Consider the following 18,067-nt stretch of genomic DNA (forward strand, 5'->3'; position numbering starts at 1 on the left):
GTGTACTGGTGTACCTAATGAAGTTGCCACTCAGTGCTGTTACTGAGAAAAGCTTTTACAAGTAAAGAATATTAATTACCTGCCAGATGCAAGTAACTTTCAATAAATTTGAGGATTTTTTACAGTATTAAATATAATGCACATTAGAAGCAGAATTTCTACAAAGTAAAATTGAGCAACCTTAAGTATTGAAAGTAAAGGCTTACACCCCTGTCAACATAGAAAAAATGAAGAGACAGTACTGTACTCATATATTTGATGCTTAAGGATGGTGTAAGGAGGACAGGTGGTCTAAAGCATGGTCGAATCTGTTTTGAGGAGAGTTTTCAATGAAGAGACACAGTACAGTGAAGAACTAAAACAGTTTTCAGTGAACAAGCAAGCAAGGGACCACCACAGCAGAATTAAGTCCGAACAAGTGATTGTGGGGAAAGATGAGGTTCAGATCAGGCCAACAGAGTCGTTTGGATGAGTTAATGGGCTGGCAAAGGCACATCTTCCCAATCCCTGTAATCATTACACACTAAAGATATGGGTGTATGTTTGTATGGTTTATGCATTCGTATAACATTCACTATGGAAAATGGACATATTGAAATTGTATTTGATTTTATTTAGAGATTAAATATACTAATTCATCTATTAACCTCCTTGAGCAAGGCACTTAACCACACTTTGCTCCACTCCACCCAACTGAAAATGGGTACTGGCAAAATGCTGGGGGTTCACCTCACGATAGACTGGTGTCCTATCCGGGGTGGGGGGGGGGGGGGGGGTAAGTTTTGTACTTTCAGTCGCTTCACGCCACGGAAACCGGCATAAGCACCAGCCTCATGAGCCTATAAGGCTCGGGACAGACTTTAACTATCTATTAACCTACTAAGCGATATGTCTTAGGAGTGTACACATTTCTGAGAATAAGAATTATAGGTGTGTGTCAAAGGCACTCTCTGGTAAGGGCAGGAAACCAAATTTTAGAAGGACAGATGCTTATGGAGAATGGAAAATGATATTTTTTCCAGAATTTTTGTGGAAGATGACAGTATGTCAATCTGCTGGACTGCCACAGAGCAGTGGTGGGAAGGGGGGGGGGGGTGGTTCCCAAGCTTTTTTTTTGCCATGGAGCCTTACCATTAACCAAGGGGTCCGTGGAGCCCAGGTTGGGAACTGCAGCCATACAGTAATCCGTAAATGAGGATGAAGGAGGAGCCAGACTGGGTTTGGAGGGGCTGACCTGGGTGCAGATTGTTTTGCTGCTTGCTACTCAAAGACACTGGAGTTGGTGTGCGAAGAGGGTGTGCAGTGTAACAGTGAGTGACTGTCTTAGATGTTTCTCCTGCGATCACAAGACCCTGTCGGACAGTGGCAATGTAAAATGCCACAGGCCTGCTTCCCTTGTTGACAGATGGCAAGGTAGCAGTGTGGCCTCACTTGTAGAGAGGACTCGGTCTCAAGGCACGGGCTTGCCTGCTACTACAGTCCAAGTGAGGAGACACAAGATGGAGGTGGTGTAGCATGGTGTCTGTGCTCGGCTAGGGGCTGGCCTCTCCTGTTATTGCTGCCCTCCAGTATTCAATTAGTGGAATGACAGGCTGGATTGCCAGGAACTGTACTATCAATTTGCAGGACATGTCGCTCAGGGTCTTGGAGTATATATGTGTTTTCTTGCGTGACTATGTTTTTTTTTTCTCACTATTCTGAATGTGCTGTGTGTGTGTTTTTCACCTTGGCCCCAGGGGAAGATTGTCTCATTCATCTGTGCCCAAGTATGGTTGAATGATAATTAAACTTGATTTGATTTGAAGAAGAATGTTTCCAGTTGGATACTTGAAAATTTTCAGTGGTAGTGTTCAAAGGCAAGAAGAGAAGCTACCATTTGGGATGTAGCAAGTGTGTGAGAGGATGTGGGGCGATATTGCCCCATATCCCATTTTCTCCAAAATCGTTTGCTCTCAACATCCACATTATTCACTCTTTCAGAAAGCAAACAGATATTCGGCAAAACATCAGCTTAAGATGAAGATCATGCATAAATATGTCACTTCTAATCAACCTTGCCTAAACAATGTTGTTGTGAGTCAGGTTGAAAGGGAATGGCTAAATTCACTCATCTAATCATCTAATTCTACTGGGAATAATCTTTACTCACAGTGGATGATAGACGGCCATACCAATGAAAAACAAAATGGCAAGTCATGTATGGTAAAGAGATCACTGTGGGGAATATTAAAAGCAGGTATAACCGTTGACTGTATTTTTGAGATATATTAATCAATGAAAGAAAAATGAATAAAGCACCACATTAATTGCATTCAACTGGCTACAATGGCTGCTTTTAATTGTGTGCCTTTCACATATTCCTTAGTCCTACTTGTAATCAACATTTTAAATTGCTGCTGCAATTATCAAATTAATCCTCATCTACTGATTCCGAAAAGGCTCATTCTGAAAAGTTTAGATGCTGAAGTGGTGTCCCTGTGCCCATTATCATTTAGTGTAGTGGGTACAAGAACACATCTTCCAGTGTCACCATGGTGATGCATTTAATAACTAATGCAGAACACAATAAACAGGTCTCATTCAACCCGTTCTGTAAATCCAAATGAACAGCATGTTACGCTAACAATGCTTCGGTTTGGGAAAAAGTTCACAGATTCTAAAGTGCTTTATAAGTCAGCTCTGTCAGGATATTTGCAACTTTTGCACTGCATTTAAGTCAAGTCGTCACTTTTATTGTCATTTCGACCATAACTGCTGGTACAGTGCATAGTAAAAATGAGACAATGTTTTTCAGGACCATGGTGTTACATGACACAGTACAAAAACTAGACTGAACTATGTAAAATACAACACAGAGAAAGCTACACGAGACCACAGACCTACACAGGACTGCATAAAGTGCACAAAAACAGTGCAGGCATTACAATAAATAAAAACAGGACAATAGGGCAAGATGTCAGTCCAGGCTTCGGGTATTGAGGAGTCTGATAGCTTGGGGGAAGAAACTGTTACATAGTCTGGCCGTGAGAGCCCGAATGCTTCGGAGCCTTTTCCTAGACGATAACTTGCATGCTGGGTCAACAGCGGTCGGTAGCCAGTTCAGTGGGCGTTCGGAAGGCCGCAGATCGGTCGCTCTTCGTGGAAGGACTGAGTTCGAGCAGCTGGTCTCCTCTCTGAGATTTACTGTATGTGATTATTGGACTGTAGTTCATATCGCTCTCCTTCAGTTTCCTCTGTTTTCCTCGTTGTTGCTGATTGGCGGGTTGGGGTCTGGGTGGGTGATGTGTCGGTGTGAGGGAGGGGTGGGGACCTTGGGGGTCTGATTTTTTTTTTTCAGTATGGGACTGGAGGTTGGGGGTTTCGGTGCTGTTGCTGCTGCTCTTTTTTGCAGAGGAGGAGGGGTTGGGCTTTGATGTTGTCATCACTGTTTCTTTTTTGAGAGGGCGGGGTTGGGGGCCTGGGGTTTTGACGTTCCAGCTGCCGTTTTCCAGATGGGCAATCTTTTGTGGCTTTTGTGCGAGAGAGAGCGTTCGGTGCTCTGGCTGTGTTGCCTTTCGTGTGGGTGATTAGGTGATCTGTTAGTTTTTATATGTGAGGGAGTGGTTGGGGGCAGGGGTTGCGGTTTATGAGTTTTGTTTCTTTTTTGTGCGGGGAGGTAAGCTGATGTCTTTCAGCAATACCCATGTTTTTTTTCCCTGTATTTTCTGGCTATCTAAAGAAGATGATTTTCCGAGTTGTATTGTACATGCATGGTGGTGGCATCCGTCAGTCTCGAGAGACCATGGATCTGCGCCTGGAGTTTCTGGGCAGGGTTGTATGGGAGACCAGCAGTTGCCCAAGCTGCAGGCCTTCCCCTCTCCACGCCACCGATGTTGTCCAAGGGAAGGGCACTAGGACCCATGCAGCTTGGCACCGGTGACATCGCAGAGCAATGTGTTGTTAAGTGCCTTGCTCAAGGACACAAACACGCTGCCTCAGCTGAGGCTCGAACCAATGACCTGAAGGTTACTAGTCTGATGCCTTGCCTACTAGGCCATGCGCCAAGCATGCATACCTTTAAAATAAGATGAACCTCTGAATGGATTCTTTATACATTCTCACTTGTCGAGAGGTCTGTGCACAATATCTAGGTTAATGTCAAGAGATAATAATAAAGGTCATATTTGCTTTCTAAAGTGTTTGTAAAAGATCCTCTGACACAATTCTAAAAATACAGCAAGGGAGTTCTCTGCTTCACCCTCTCCAATATGTATTTTGCCATTAATGTGACCAAAGATGTTGTGTTTCCTAATTGCTATCACTTGCTTGCCTCATTTCTTAATGTAATCAACTAGTTGCACACATAATTTTAGTACTTGGGATTGAATGTAAGTTCAATTCAGGGAGTTAGGTGGAAAATTAGAGGAATTTGCCTTGAAGCCATCCATGCATTTGATAAATATTGTGGCAGATTTATCTTACAGCCATATTTCTGTTAAATTTCACAAACTTCAATTAATTTAAAATTGAATATTCCTTCATTCTAATGTGTGCCATTACATTGATCATAGTTGGAGTATCAGTAAACATGGGTGTGTGTGGACCCCAGTCAATTCAGTTTGGCAACAACATCGCCTCCACAATCTCCATCAGCATAGGTAAACCACACGGTTAGCCCCTGCTCTACTCACTTTACACGTATGACTGTGAGGTTAAGCACAGTTCCAATGGCATATTTAAACTTGCTGATGACGCCACGGCCGTTGGCCAAATCTAAGGTGGTGATGAATCAGCATATAGGAGGGAGACTGGAACTCTGACTGAGCGGTGCCACAACGACCCTCTTATCTCAATGTCAGCAAGACCAAGGAGCTGACTATTGACTTAATGAGGAAGAAACCGGAGATCCAGGAGCCAGTCCTCATCAGGAGCAGCACCTTTAAATTCTTTGGCCATACCATTTCAATCCGTCCTGGGTCCAGTACGTGTGCCACTACAAATCAGGCCTCCACTTTCTTAGAAGTTTGCAAAGATTTAGTATGTCATCGAAAACTTTGACAAACTTTTATGGATGTATGGGGAAGAGCATACTGACTGTTTGCATCATGGCCTGGTACAGAAACACCGATGTCCCTGAACAGGAAATCCTACAAACAGTAGTGGATACGGCCCAGTCCGTCACGGGTAAGGCCGTGCTCACCACTGAGCACATCGACAAGGAGAGGTGTCGCAGGAAATCAGCATCCCTCAGTAGTGACCCCCACCACTGAGGCCCTGGTCTCTTCTCATTGCTGCCATCAGGAAGGATATACAGGAGCCTCAGGACCCACGCCACCAGATTCAGGAATAGTTATCACCCCTAAACTGCCGGCTCTTAGACCAGAGGGGATCACGACACTCTACTTTCACCAACACTGAAGTGTTCCCACAACCCATAGATCAATTTCAGGGACTCTTCATCTCATGTTCTTAAATTTATTCCTCTGTTATTTATTGTTATTTCCTTTTTTCTCTCTCTTTTTGTACTCGTACAGCCTTTTGTACCTTGGTTGTTTATTCGTCCTGTTGTGTGTGGTTTTTCATTGATTCTGTTGTGTCTCTTTGCATTTACTGTTAATGACGGAAGTCAAAGGAAAATGGGCAGACTGGCCAAGCTGACAAGAAGGTGACAATAACTTAATTATCCATGTTTTACAACAATAGTGTGCAGAAGAGCATTTCTGAATGTATGACACATCGAACCCTGAAATGGATAGGCTATAACAGCAGAAAATCATAAACATGTACTTAATAGCTATTTTATTATGTAGAGGAGCTACCTAATAATGTGGCCACTGAGTGTAAAGCAGCCATGATGGAATGGTAGAGCAGCCCCAATGGGCTGAATGGCCTCACCCTGCTCCTATATCTTATGGTCTCTCCCAAAACCAAATGCAAATACGTAAAACATTGAAATATTCTGTGCATGCTTTGCTTCTAAAACATGGAAATGCGCTTGTAAACCTGAAGCAGAACATTGATTGGTACAAAAACTTGTCACTGGAAAATATTTGTTGAGAAAGGGGAAAAATCAACTTACTTGGCTGTACTCCTGAACTGTTGCAGCACTTAAACCTGTTGCAGCCATGTAGGTGCTCCCAATTGTTTTAATTTTCTCTACTCCACTGAATTTAGGCTTGGACAACAGCTAGGAAGTAACAATATATACATTCTTGTGAAAGAGTTAAATGGTAAAATGTTTCTTCGCACAGGCAGTTAATCTGATCGACCATTCTGGTTAGCACCCTCACCCCTCCATCTGTTACCCAATCAATGCACTGACATGTGAACAATTTAAACCACTTTTTTTTTATATAGCTGCTTACATTGTAAATGCATGCTGCTATTTATGTGTTTATACACAGCTTATTCCAAATCTGTACTTTAACCTTTATCTTTATATTTTATAATTACTGTACTGTACTGTGCAAAAGTCTAAGGCACACACACACACACACACACACACACACACACACACACATATATATATATATGTGTGTGTGTGTGTGTGTGTGTGTATCTATATATATATATATATATATATATATATATAGAGATAGCCAGGGTGTCTAAGACATTTCCACAGTCCTGAAGTCCTGTATTTGTCAACGTGGCGCAGAGAGTGAGTTTGTAAATCTGGTGGGAGCAGAGGATGTTGGGAATGGTGGAGTGCCGTGGGAGGGATGTGGGACCGGTGGCAGAGAAGGAGTGCTGAGGCGGTGGTGGGATGGAGCAGGTGCAGACACACCCAGCTCTGAGACACCAGGCAAGGTCATTTGATTCCAAACAATCGGGTTATTGATCATTTCAGCGAGTCTCTCTGGTGCTTTCTACTCCCCTCTCCCTTCCCCTTTTCCCAACCATGATCCCCCTCTCCCTGCCCCCTTCCCACTCTCAGTTCACAATAGAGACCCATATCAGAATCAGGTTTATCATCACTCACATATGTCATAAAATTTCTTTTTATTTGAGGCAACAGCTCAGTGCAATACATGAAATTACTACAGTACTATGCAAAAGTTAGGCACACCAGCTATATATATGTACCTCAAACTTTTGCACAATACAGTATTTATTCTTTACAATAGTTGAAAGTTGCTTTTTGTTGTATATCACATCAACACACCACTGCAAATTCCTAATACCTGTAAGTGTGTATAACGAACGAAGTCGATCCTTGTGTATGACAAATAAAGTTGGTCAGCCTTTGTTACAAAAGCTGTCTCCCACTGTCAGTTAACTTTTAATTGACCTTTGCATGGGCAAAACAAATGGGAACTATTTGAACAGGAGGCTGTTTGAGTGGTTGTAATTTGGGTTAATTTGAAAAGATGTTCAAGTACAGTATTTATTTTGCAACACACACAAAATGCTGGAAGAATTCAGCAGGTCAGGCAGCATCCATGGAAATAAATAAACGGTCATCATTTAGGGCTGAAACCATTCTTAGGGACTGGAGAAGAAGGGGGAAGAAGTCAGAATAAGGTGGGGGAGGGGAGCAAAATGTAAAAGGTGGCAGGTGATGGGTGAAACTGGGAGCAGGGTGAAGTAAAGAGCTGGGAGGTTGATTGGTGGAAGGGCTGGAGAAGGGGGAATCTGATCTTTTCATTTGTTGAAGCACAAGGGAATCGAACAGGGTTGTGTCAAATTGAGTGAACTTTAGGAAGAATGAAAACTGGGTATTGAGTGGGAAGATGGCACTGAGCATAATGTAGATTGAGGTACAGTGCGTAAAGCATTATAGGTTAAAATGGAGTTTGTGGGCTGCAAGTCTATCCATGAGAACAGGTTAAAGGAGATCTCTCTCTCTCTCTCTCTCTCTCTCTCTCTCTCTCTCTCTCTCTCTCTCTCTCTCCCCCTCCCTCCCTCCCTCCCTCCCTCCCCTCCCTCCCTCCCTCCCTCCCCTGTCCACAGTTCAATGGGAGATTTTTAATTTTATGTCGAGTGGGATAAACAGAATAGTTCATAATAGTTCATATCTGAGGGTGAATCCCTCATGTGTTCATAGTTTTTTATTAAAGGATGAGGTCTACATTAGCATCGATTATGTATAAAATATGAGATATAGGGGTCAAATTAAATGATTTTCAGGCAGAAACCCCACATTCAGAACTACACAGTAGCTTTTATGGCTGCAAGGCAATTAGTACTGAATACTATATATTCCAGGTTTTTGGGTTTATAGGAAAGATAGGAGAAATAGCAGAGGAAGAGGAGCAATGTTTGTAATGTGGAGATTTGAAAACCCTCCTGAAAGAAGAGGATATAATGCAAGATAAGTTAGTCACAGGGAACTGATGGGTATAACTAAGAAAAAAAAGATTTAAGCAGGACGCTAAAATGAATGTGTTAAGGCAGTTTTAAAATGATATTATGTAGCAAGTATAAAATGGAACAGGATGAGTTCAATGGAAGATTTTTAATTTTATGTCGAGTGGGATAAGCAGAATAGTTCATATCTGAGGGTGAATCCCTCATGTATTCTGCATAGTTTTGTGTAATTAAAATGTTTCTGAAGCATGAGGGGAAAGGGGTTATGAGTAATGAGACCGATTTAGATAACCACTTAACGACACATGACTATTAATTTGATAACCATCCAAATCAGATCAAACTTAACCTAGTGCCTGAAAAAGAGACAGCGACTCAGAACAGCTATTGAAATTCTCGGTTTAAATGTCGACAAGGTGAGATAGAGACTCTCAGGAAAATCTATCGGAAGATGGAAAAGAGGTGGAATGTGTTCAAAAGGTTCAAAAGAGCTCAATGGGTTAAAGCTGCTGTAAAATGAACTGAGATTTTTGAAGTCTTTGCAGTGGAGGAAGCTGGTGCGATGGGCTGTCTGACAGGAGTTCACAACATTAGAGACACATATATGCTAATACATAGATATGGAAATTTTTACACATACCTGAAGTATCTAAAACTAGAAGGCATCAGTTTAGGGTAAGGGGATGGAAGAACTTTTTTACCCATAGCATTTGGAATTTGGGTCACTTTCCTTGTTTTCTTGTGTTTTAAAGAACGTACATTTTCTACAAATCATGTATTATTTCTTTAAATACCAGCCATTGATTGCCCATGGTCATACTTTACAATATATATTTCCTCGGCGAATTGCCATTAAGTCTTCCCCCACAGCTTTGTAGTTTCCTTTGTTTAGATTTAAGACTAGCTTTGTTTGGACAAAATCATTTTAAAAATTGACGTAACATTCCGTTATACTATGGTTACCCGTCCTTGAACAACACTGTCAATTAACCTTTCTCATTGCACAAGACATGATCTACAGCAGCCTTTTCCGTGATTCATTCCTGAACATACGTAAGTTCGAGGAATTCATACTCCACCCTATTACCCCTCACTGGATCAACATTTAAAGTAAACCCTTCTAACGCTGTTGTAGTTTCCTGATTTTTGTCAATATTACAACTGCTATTTGACGGCCTCTAATAATTTTATGAATCACTTATTCCCTTTGCTGTTCCTTAGCTCATTGATTCTAATTCTGATTCAAGACCTGCCTTAAAATTCTCCTAACTGTACAAATCTGTTTCCTTAATGTAATGCTACCAAGTCTCTCTTTCTTTGTTGCCTGTACTACCTAAATGTCAAATACCCTTGAGCATTCTCCTCCCAGTTCAGGTCACTCTGCAACTGCTTTTATGTAATGACATGGGCATAGAACACTACAGCACAGAAATGAGCCATTTGGCCCATCTAGTCCATGCCAAAATGTCATTTAGATCATACTTGTTTGTTTCTACTTGTGCATTAATATCTCCATCTTGCTACAAATTTATGACAGAAATGAGGTAATATTTTCTCTCAAAGATTCATGGAATTTTAGGAACTTCTTCTCAAATGTCAGTGGAAGCTGACTTTGAATATTTTTTAAGGCACAGATAGATTTTCAATAAGTAAGGGGGTGAACTGTTAGGGTATGAAGGTGGAGTGAGTTTGTAATCAGATCAGCCCTTGATATGTTGAATTGTAGAGCAAAACATGCCCTCTTACTGCTATCATCAGGGAGGAAGTACAGAAGCCTGAAGATACAAGCTTAATCATTCAGGAATAGTTCCTTCTGCTCTGCCATCAGATTTCTGAATGGACATTAAACCCATGAACAATATCTCACTACTTATTTAATTTAACTTTTTATATATATTCTTCTTAGTGTAATTCACGGTTTTTATTGTTATGTATTGCAACGTATGCTGGTGATAGTAAACCTGATTCTGACCGAAGAACTAAGGGGCCTAATGCTGCTTCTATTTTGCATATTTGCATTAATATTTTCACAACTGTAGGAAAATCTGACTACGTTGTTGCATACTTACATCATCAAAGTCAGCAATGATTTCATTCAGTAATCGTAAACATTCCAGCCCTTCTTTATTTACATCTGATTCAGTGTAGAATTCTTTGAAATCTGGGATAGATGCAAACATGACGCACACACACTCGTATGATTGATGGTAGAGGTCCTGTCAAACAAATGCAAAGTGTGACTTTGTAAAGACTCAAGGTTACCTTTTCTCTGCTGAAGCTTGACATCCAGTGTTCATTCAGTTTGTGCATTTATAAAGCCTCATAACATTGTAGAAATCGTCATATCGGTATAAGAAATGAAAAGTATTTATGCTACTTTTTTTCTCTCACGCCCACACAGTTTTTATTTCCTCGGGAAAATACTTGACTAAACCTATTTTTCATTGCATGATATTGTAAAGAATGCCCTGCAATTCATTTGCAGATCTAATTGTTAAATTCTCTGTAATTCTGTGTAATTCTTTGTAATTGTACTTTCAAGGACTCTACAACTCCTGTTTACAGCGTTTTTTTTGTATTTGCACAGATTGTCTTATCTTGCACATCAGTTGTTTATCAGTCTTTGTGGTTTTTCATTGATTCTATTCGTGTTTCTTTGTTTTACAGTGAATGCCTGCAAGAAAATGAAACTCAGATATACTTTGATAATAAATTTACTTTGAACTTTTTGAACATCAAAATGCCCCTCAACGCTGTGCCTGATGGAGATTCAAGTCCCCGTGGGAGGGCAATTCATTACCCTAGGAAATATGAGTACAGATGTCAGTTTAGGAACAGTTTTGGTTCCCATACGATTACAAAATTGAGATAATCCTCCACCTATTGTTAGGGGTCAGGGCAGATTGTGGAGTACTGAAAGATCTCCCATTCTACTTGACCTCTACAATTAGTCACTTGGACCTTAGCAAAGTGGCCAATTTTCAGAGCAGTTTGCAGAGGAATCTGGGTAGCTTTTGGATTTGAGACACTTGACTTGCCAACATCAAGTTCTTTAAGGCTTGTGGTAAGTGAGATACTCCCACATAGCATTATCAGTAGGTCCCTACTGCACATCAGAGGAAATTAGTCCCAAGACCAGAGTTTATCCACAAAAATACAGGAGAGGTCAATCAAAGTGGAAAGACATCTAGGAGTTTTTTTTCCCTTTTTTTTAATTTATTCATTTACAGGATGTGGGTGTTGCCAGCTAAGCCAGCATTTATTGCCTGTCCCTAGTTGCCCTTGAGAAGGTGCTGATGAGCTGCAGTCCCTGAGGTGTAGGTACACCCACTTGAGTAAACCCCTGTAAATTAAAGGAGATATTGAGACATAATTTTTTCATATGATTTTGTTAGGAATTCCAATACCAATTCCAATAGATTGAAAAGGGGAATATTGGAACCCCAGCAAAATTCATGAGACTGTAGCATTATGGAGTCTAGTATTGGGGAATGACTTCGGTCCCAAAATACATATACAGATTATAGTAGGTTAGTGGATTAGCTACTGTGTTAGAATTCAGACAGCTGAAACATCTACCCACAGACATGAGTTTGAATCCCAATAAAGCAGCCAAGGGAACTTCAATTATACTTATAGAGAATTTTAATTACTGAAATCTGAAATAAAAGGCTGGTGGCAATGAAACTAGTAAATTGTCATGGAAACTTACCTCATCTACCAACATTCTTCAGGAAAGGCGATCTGCCCTCCTTATCTAATCTGAACCATATATAATTCCTCCACAAATATGGTCAACTTTAACTGCCAATGTAGCCACATCCATTGAATAAAGCAAATATATTCATGGAAATGTTTATACAAAATCATTACATTCTTTGCTTTGCCATTATTTTTTCAGAAGGCACCATCCAACCTATGATTATGTTAAACATTTCTGTCTGAACAGCACCAATCTAAACTAAAATTGGTGCAATCAAAAGAACGTGGACCATTTTGTCATTGACCTCAATAAAAAAATAAGTACCAAGCTGTAATTTCCATATGAAGGCAGTAATGATGCACAGAAAGTGCTGTGTGGATGTCAGTGCCTGCCGTGGCAGCAACGTGGAGTATGTGCTGTGCTTCTTTTGAAATGGTTAATAATTGAGCCATGGATGAATGATCCCCTTAGACAATAATGGCCTGTGTCGGTACAAACCTCCATCTCACTAGATAAGTGGTTGCATTGTGAATGCACTCTGGAGGTACTTGAAAATCGCAATTTGCAAGGTTATTGATATTGATGGTACTTTCTGGCACCACATGCATAATAATATAAAAAGCCTTTCCACTAATAGCAACTCCTAACAACAAGAGAACAGGTGTAACCGCTCTTTGCACAAAAAACAAAAGAATTAACATAAATAAATTCTAAAGCTTCTAAAACATAGAACTTCATGTTGCCTTTCTAACCCTTTTGGACTTTTTTTCAATAGATTTATTCATTGGATCCTCAGTGAGTATCTGATCTTTATCACCCAAATTCATGGTAAGATTTATGAGCTCTACCTTTCCATTGTACACTTGATAACAAAGTGAATCTTAGGGTTGTATATGGTTACATATATGTACATTGACAATAAATTCCCTTTGAACTTAAAAAAAACAATCACTGCTTTCATGCTTTCTTAGGTTGAATCCTTGGTTGTTTAGGCTCAAAAAAAGTTATTACTCCTCAATCGTCAGGATCTTGTACTAGAGGGAATAACCGCTCTCTCCAGCACTGAAATGTTCCCACAACCTATGGACACACTTTCAAGGAATATTCATGTTCTTGATATTAATTGCTTATTTATCATTATTTCTTCTTTATATTTTGTTTTGTATTTGCACAGTTTGACATTTTTGCACACTGGTGTGGCCTTGAAATGATTATATTATGACTATTGGATTTCTAGTATATGCCCACAAGAAAATGAATCTCAGGGTTGTATACGGTGACATATATGCACTTTGATAATGAGGTTATTTTGAACAATGGTTGCTGGTATTGACATATGAAGCTATAAATGTTATCTGCCAACAACGATTTATTGTGCTCATAAATTCACAATTTTGAAAATAACAAAGATACCTCTATATTAATAGTGACATATCTTATCTATGAAGATTCTCTGGCCTCTTGAATAGCTGTTTCAGGAGGGTCAGCAACTCATCCACACTTACAACTTGAAAAAATACATTAGAAATGGAAATCACATGCAGATGCCAATACTTCACTGGAAGAGAAGAAAACGGTAGAAGGAGGAGGTCCAGAACTAAAAAGGAGTATGATGAAACTTCAGCGGGTTAAGGACAGGGTTACAGAGGCATACAGCACAGAAACAAATGGATCTTACTGGACCATGCCACCCAGGATTCCCATTGAAGCTGGTCCCGTTCACCTGCGCTTTGCACATATCCCTCTAAACCTTTATTATCCATATGCCTGCCAAGGGTTTTTTAGATGTTGTTAATGTACAGTACTTGCCTCTGGCAGCTCATTCCGCATACAAACCACCATCTAGGCCAAAAAAAAACATGTTCAACTTAACATACTAGCTTTAAGAGGAACCTAATATACCCTTTGGTTTCCTATTAAACGGCTTGCCATTCTCCCCTAAGTCCTCAAGCTCTTGATTCCTCAGCACGATGGGGAAAAGAAAACTGTGTGAATTCACCCTATCATGGATAATCTTTTCCAACAGTCTTTAGGATGATCAGCAAACTTTGATTTAGTAAATTTTGTGTTTTCATCTAAGTCACTGACATTAGATGTGAATTATTGAGTGCTCAGGACTGATCCCTGAGGGACCCTTCTAGTAATTGTCTACCAACACATGGAAGCCCTGATTATTCCTACTTTCTGTCATTGTCTACACTATAAAAAGGTGCAATGATACAACAGAAAGAGAGAGAAACCAAGGATTTCTTCCTGGTCAAAGAGTTGTTGACTGTATTCATTTATTTCATATAACTCAAGTCTTCTTCACGCCTCTGCCCTCACACTCTCTCCTTCTGGACAGAGCAAGAATGGATAATCCAGTCCTGACGAAGGGTCTCGGCCCGAAACGTGGACTGGACTTCTTCCTACAGATGCTGCCTGGCCTGCCGCGTTCCTCCAGTATTTTGCGGGTGTTGCTTGAATTTCCAGCGTCTGCAGATTTCCCCGTGCTTGCAAGAATGGAGTTTCGCTGGTTCTCATTTTCTGTTGCAATGACCTCCATATGCAACAGGTTATTGTTTCCTAGGTTTGCCATTTCCAGCAAGACCCCATCACCATACACTCTCCTCACTTTTCCATTCAGCATTTCAAAGGAATTGCTCCCTTCATAGTCTGCTCAGCTATTCTGCATTGTGTGGCATCTTCCCCATGGAATCACAGGAAGTGCAACACCTGCCCTTTCACCTCTTCCCTCATCACCATCCGGAGGCCCAAGCAATGAATCTGATGCTCACAAGGTGGTCTTCCTTTCAGCAGAGAACCCAAATGCAGATTGACGGACTGCTTTGCTGAGCACGTGTGCTGTCCGTAGTAGTGACCTTGAGCTTTCGGCTGCTTCCCACTTTCACAATCCCATTCCTACAAGATCTTTCTCTTGCTGGCCTCCTGTGCTGCAGCAACAAGGCCCAATGCAAACTTTAGGAACAACACCTCATTTCTCTCTGGGCACACTGGAGCCTTTTGGACTCAATACTAAATTCTCCTACATTAATTTGTCATATTTTCTTTGTCCTTATATCAGAACTCAATATAAAACTGAACTGTCTTCACAACCTATAGAATTACTTTCAAGGACTGTACAATTCATGTTTTCAGTATTATTGATTTATTATTCCTTATTATTTGCACACTTCGTCTTCTTTTGCATTTGGTTGTTTGGCAGTCTTTGTTATTTATAGTTTTTCGTAAATTCTATTGTATTTCTCTATTGTAAATAGCTGTAAGAAAATGAATATTGAAGTAACAAGTACATGGTAACATGTATATATATTGATTATAAATTGACTTTAAACTTTGAACTATAATCTAGCTATGTTTGCCTGACATCATTTTGGCTCAGTTTTTATCGCTATTAGATTTGTCTGGCCTGCTGCGAAAATCCAATGGCTTTGCTACTAGAAATATATGACAGGGACAAAGAAGCACAGTGGGATGATAACTTCTACCCTAAATCACTTGTTCTTACCTTATCAGAGATGTTCTCTTCATTCTATCAGGGGCACCAATATTCTCACAGGCAGGTTTGTTAGAGCTGCTGGGGAGGTTTTAAACTAATCTGGCAGGAAGGTGGGAACCAGAGTGAAGGGACTCAGGATAGGACAGATGGTAAAAAGGCAAAGGTAGTGTGCAGTCAGACTGTCAGGAAGGGCAGCCAGCAGGGTGACTATCAGTGCAAAAGGGATGCAGAGCCAAAAAGGGTAGCAAATACAGTACTGTACGTGTTATATCTCAATGCAGAGTACAGTTGGCCCTCCTTATTCGCGGGGGATTGGTTCCGGGACCCCCCGCAGATACCAAAATTCGCGGAGCTCAAGTCCCTTATTTAACATGAATCAGTGCAGTGGTCTTTAGGACCCAGCGGAACCCCGGACTTTATTTAACATGTCTCTGTGCGGTGGACATTAGGACCTGGCGGTGTAGCTCTGAATCCGCAATGTTTCTGTACACGAAAATAATCACAATCATGATTGAAAATGTGGAAGTAATAAAGTGATCGGAAAGAGGTGAAATGCCATCGGTCATTGAAAAAGCGTTAGGCTACAGTTGGTCAATGACCGGAACAATTTTAATGGAGCATGTGAAAGGCCCTGCCCCGATGAAAGCTACAATTATTACTAAACAACACAATGGATTAATTATTGAAATACGTATGTTTCTTAAGTGTTTTATATGCGTAGAAAGGTAAAATATGTACTATATACTAAGAAAAACGTTTGATTAACTGATGCCAAATAACACCGGATGTACCTGTTCTGACCTCAAATCCAACTTAAAGACGGACTCAGGAACAGAACTCATTCATAACCCGGGGACTGCCTGTACTTTTAAGTCATTTCTAGGTTACTTATAATACCTAATACAATGTAAATACAATGTAAATATTTGTTATACTGTATTGTTTAGGGATATTGACAAGAAAAAGTAATCTGTACATGCTCAAGCAACAAGTGCTGGAGAGAGAACTTCCGGGTTTTCCCGATCCGCGGTTGGTTGAATCCGCGGATAAGGAGGGCCAACTGTATAAGAAATAAGCTGGATGATCTTGTTGCACTTTTACAGACTGTCAGGTATGATGTTGTGGCCATCACTGAACTGTGGCTGAAGGATGGTTGTAGTTGGGAGCTGCATGTCCATGGCTACACATTGTATCGGAGGCAGAGGGGTTGGTATGGCTCTGCTGGTAAAGAATGGCATCAAATCTTTGGAAAGATGTGTTATAGGTTTGGACAATGTTGACTGCTTGGACATTGAATTAAGAAACTGCAAGGTTAAAAGGACCCTGATGGTTGTTATATACAAGTCTCCAAACAGTAGCTGGGATGTGGACCACAGATTACAACAGGAAATAGAAAAGGTGTGTCAAATGGATGATGTTATGATATTCATGGAAGATTTTAACCTGCAGGTAGATTGGGAAAATTAGGTTGGTAATGGATCTCAATGAATTTGTTGAATGCTTACAAGATAGCTTTTTAGAGCAGTTTGTCGTTGAACCTACTAGGGGATCAGCTATGCTAGATTGGGTGTTATATAATGAACTGGAGGTGATTAGGGAGTTTAAGGTAAGGGAACACTTAGGAGATAGTGATCACAATATGATTGAGTTCAACTTGAAATTTGATAAGGAGAAAGTAAAGTCTGACCTAGCAGTGTTTCTGCAGAGTTAAGAAAATTACAGCGGTATGAGAGAGAAGTTGGCCAAAGTAAATTGGAAGGAAATGTTGGTTGGATGACAGCAGAACAGCAAATCCTTGAGTTTCTGGAATGAGGAAGGAGTAGGATAGATGTATTCCAATAAAAAGAGATACTCAAACAGTAAACTAATACAACCATGGCTGACAAGGGAAGTCAAAGCAAAAGAGAGGGCATACAACACAGCAAAAAGTTAATGGGAAGATAGAGGATTGGGAAGCTTATAAAAACCTACAGAAAGAAATTCAAAGAATAAATTAGGAGGGAAAAGATGAAATATGAAAGCAAGCCAGCAAACAATATCAATGTGGATAGAAAAAAGCTTTTTCAAGTATGTATATATATAAAAAGAAAGATGAGAGTGGATATAGGACCGCTAGCAAATGAGGCTGGAGAAATAATAATGGAGGACAAGGAGATAAACTAAATGAGTATATTGTATCAGTCTTCACTGTGGAAGACACTAGCAGTGTGCCAGGTGTTGAAGGGTGCGAGGGAAGAGAAGTGAGTACTGTTACCATTACAAGGGAGAAGATACTCAAAAAGCTGGAAGTCTAAAGGTACATAAGTCACTTAGACCAAATGAACTGCACCCTAGGATTCTGAAGGAGGTAGCAGTAGAGATTGTGGAGGCATTAGTAATAATCATTCGAGAATCATTGGACTCTGGCAAGGGTCCAGAGAAATGGAAAAGTGCAAGTGTCATTCCATTCTTTAAGAAAGGAAGGAGGCAGCAGAAAGGAAATTATAGACCAGTTGCCTGACCTCAGTGGTTGGGAAGATGTTGGAGTCAATTGTTAGGGAAGAGGTTATGACACAGGACAAGATCGCACAGAGTCA

At 40.4% G+C, this 18,067-nt stretch overlaps 1 protein-coding gene across 1 annotated transcript in view; it reads right to left on the minus strand.

Moving 5' to 3' along the window:
* LOC132378312 (adenylate cyclase type 2-like) overlaps nucleotides 1-18,067 on the minus strand; it is a 507,293-nt gene that overhangs the window by 13,252 nt on the left and 475,974 nt on the right. The window contains exons 24-25 of the mRNA XM_059945128.1: nucleotides 10,359-10,505; nucleotides 6,059-6,166 (exon numbers count right to left, since the gene is read on the minus strand). Of these exons, the coding sequence (XP_059801111.1) occupies nucleotides 6,059-6,166; nucleotides 10,359-10,505 (255 nt within the window). The remainder of the gene's footprint in view (nucleotides 1-6,058; nucleotides 6,167-10,358; nucleotides 10,506-18,067) is intronic.

Source organism: Hypanus sabinus, chromosome 20, assembly GCF_030144855.1.
Source record: "Hypanus sabinus isolate sHypSab1 chromosome 20, sHypSab1.hap1, whole genome shotgun sequence".
In the NCBI taxonomy this organism is placed as follows: Eukaryota; Metazoa; Chordata; class Chondrichthyes; order Myliobatiformes; family Dasyatidae; genus Hypanus; species Hypanus sabinus.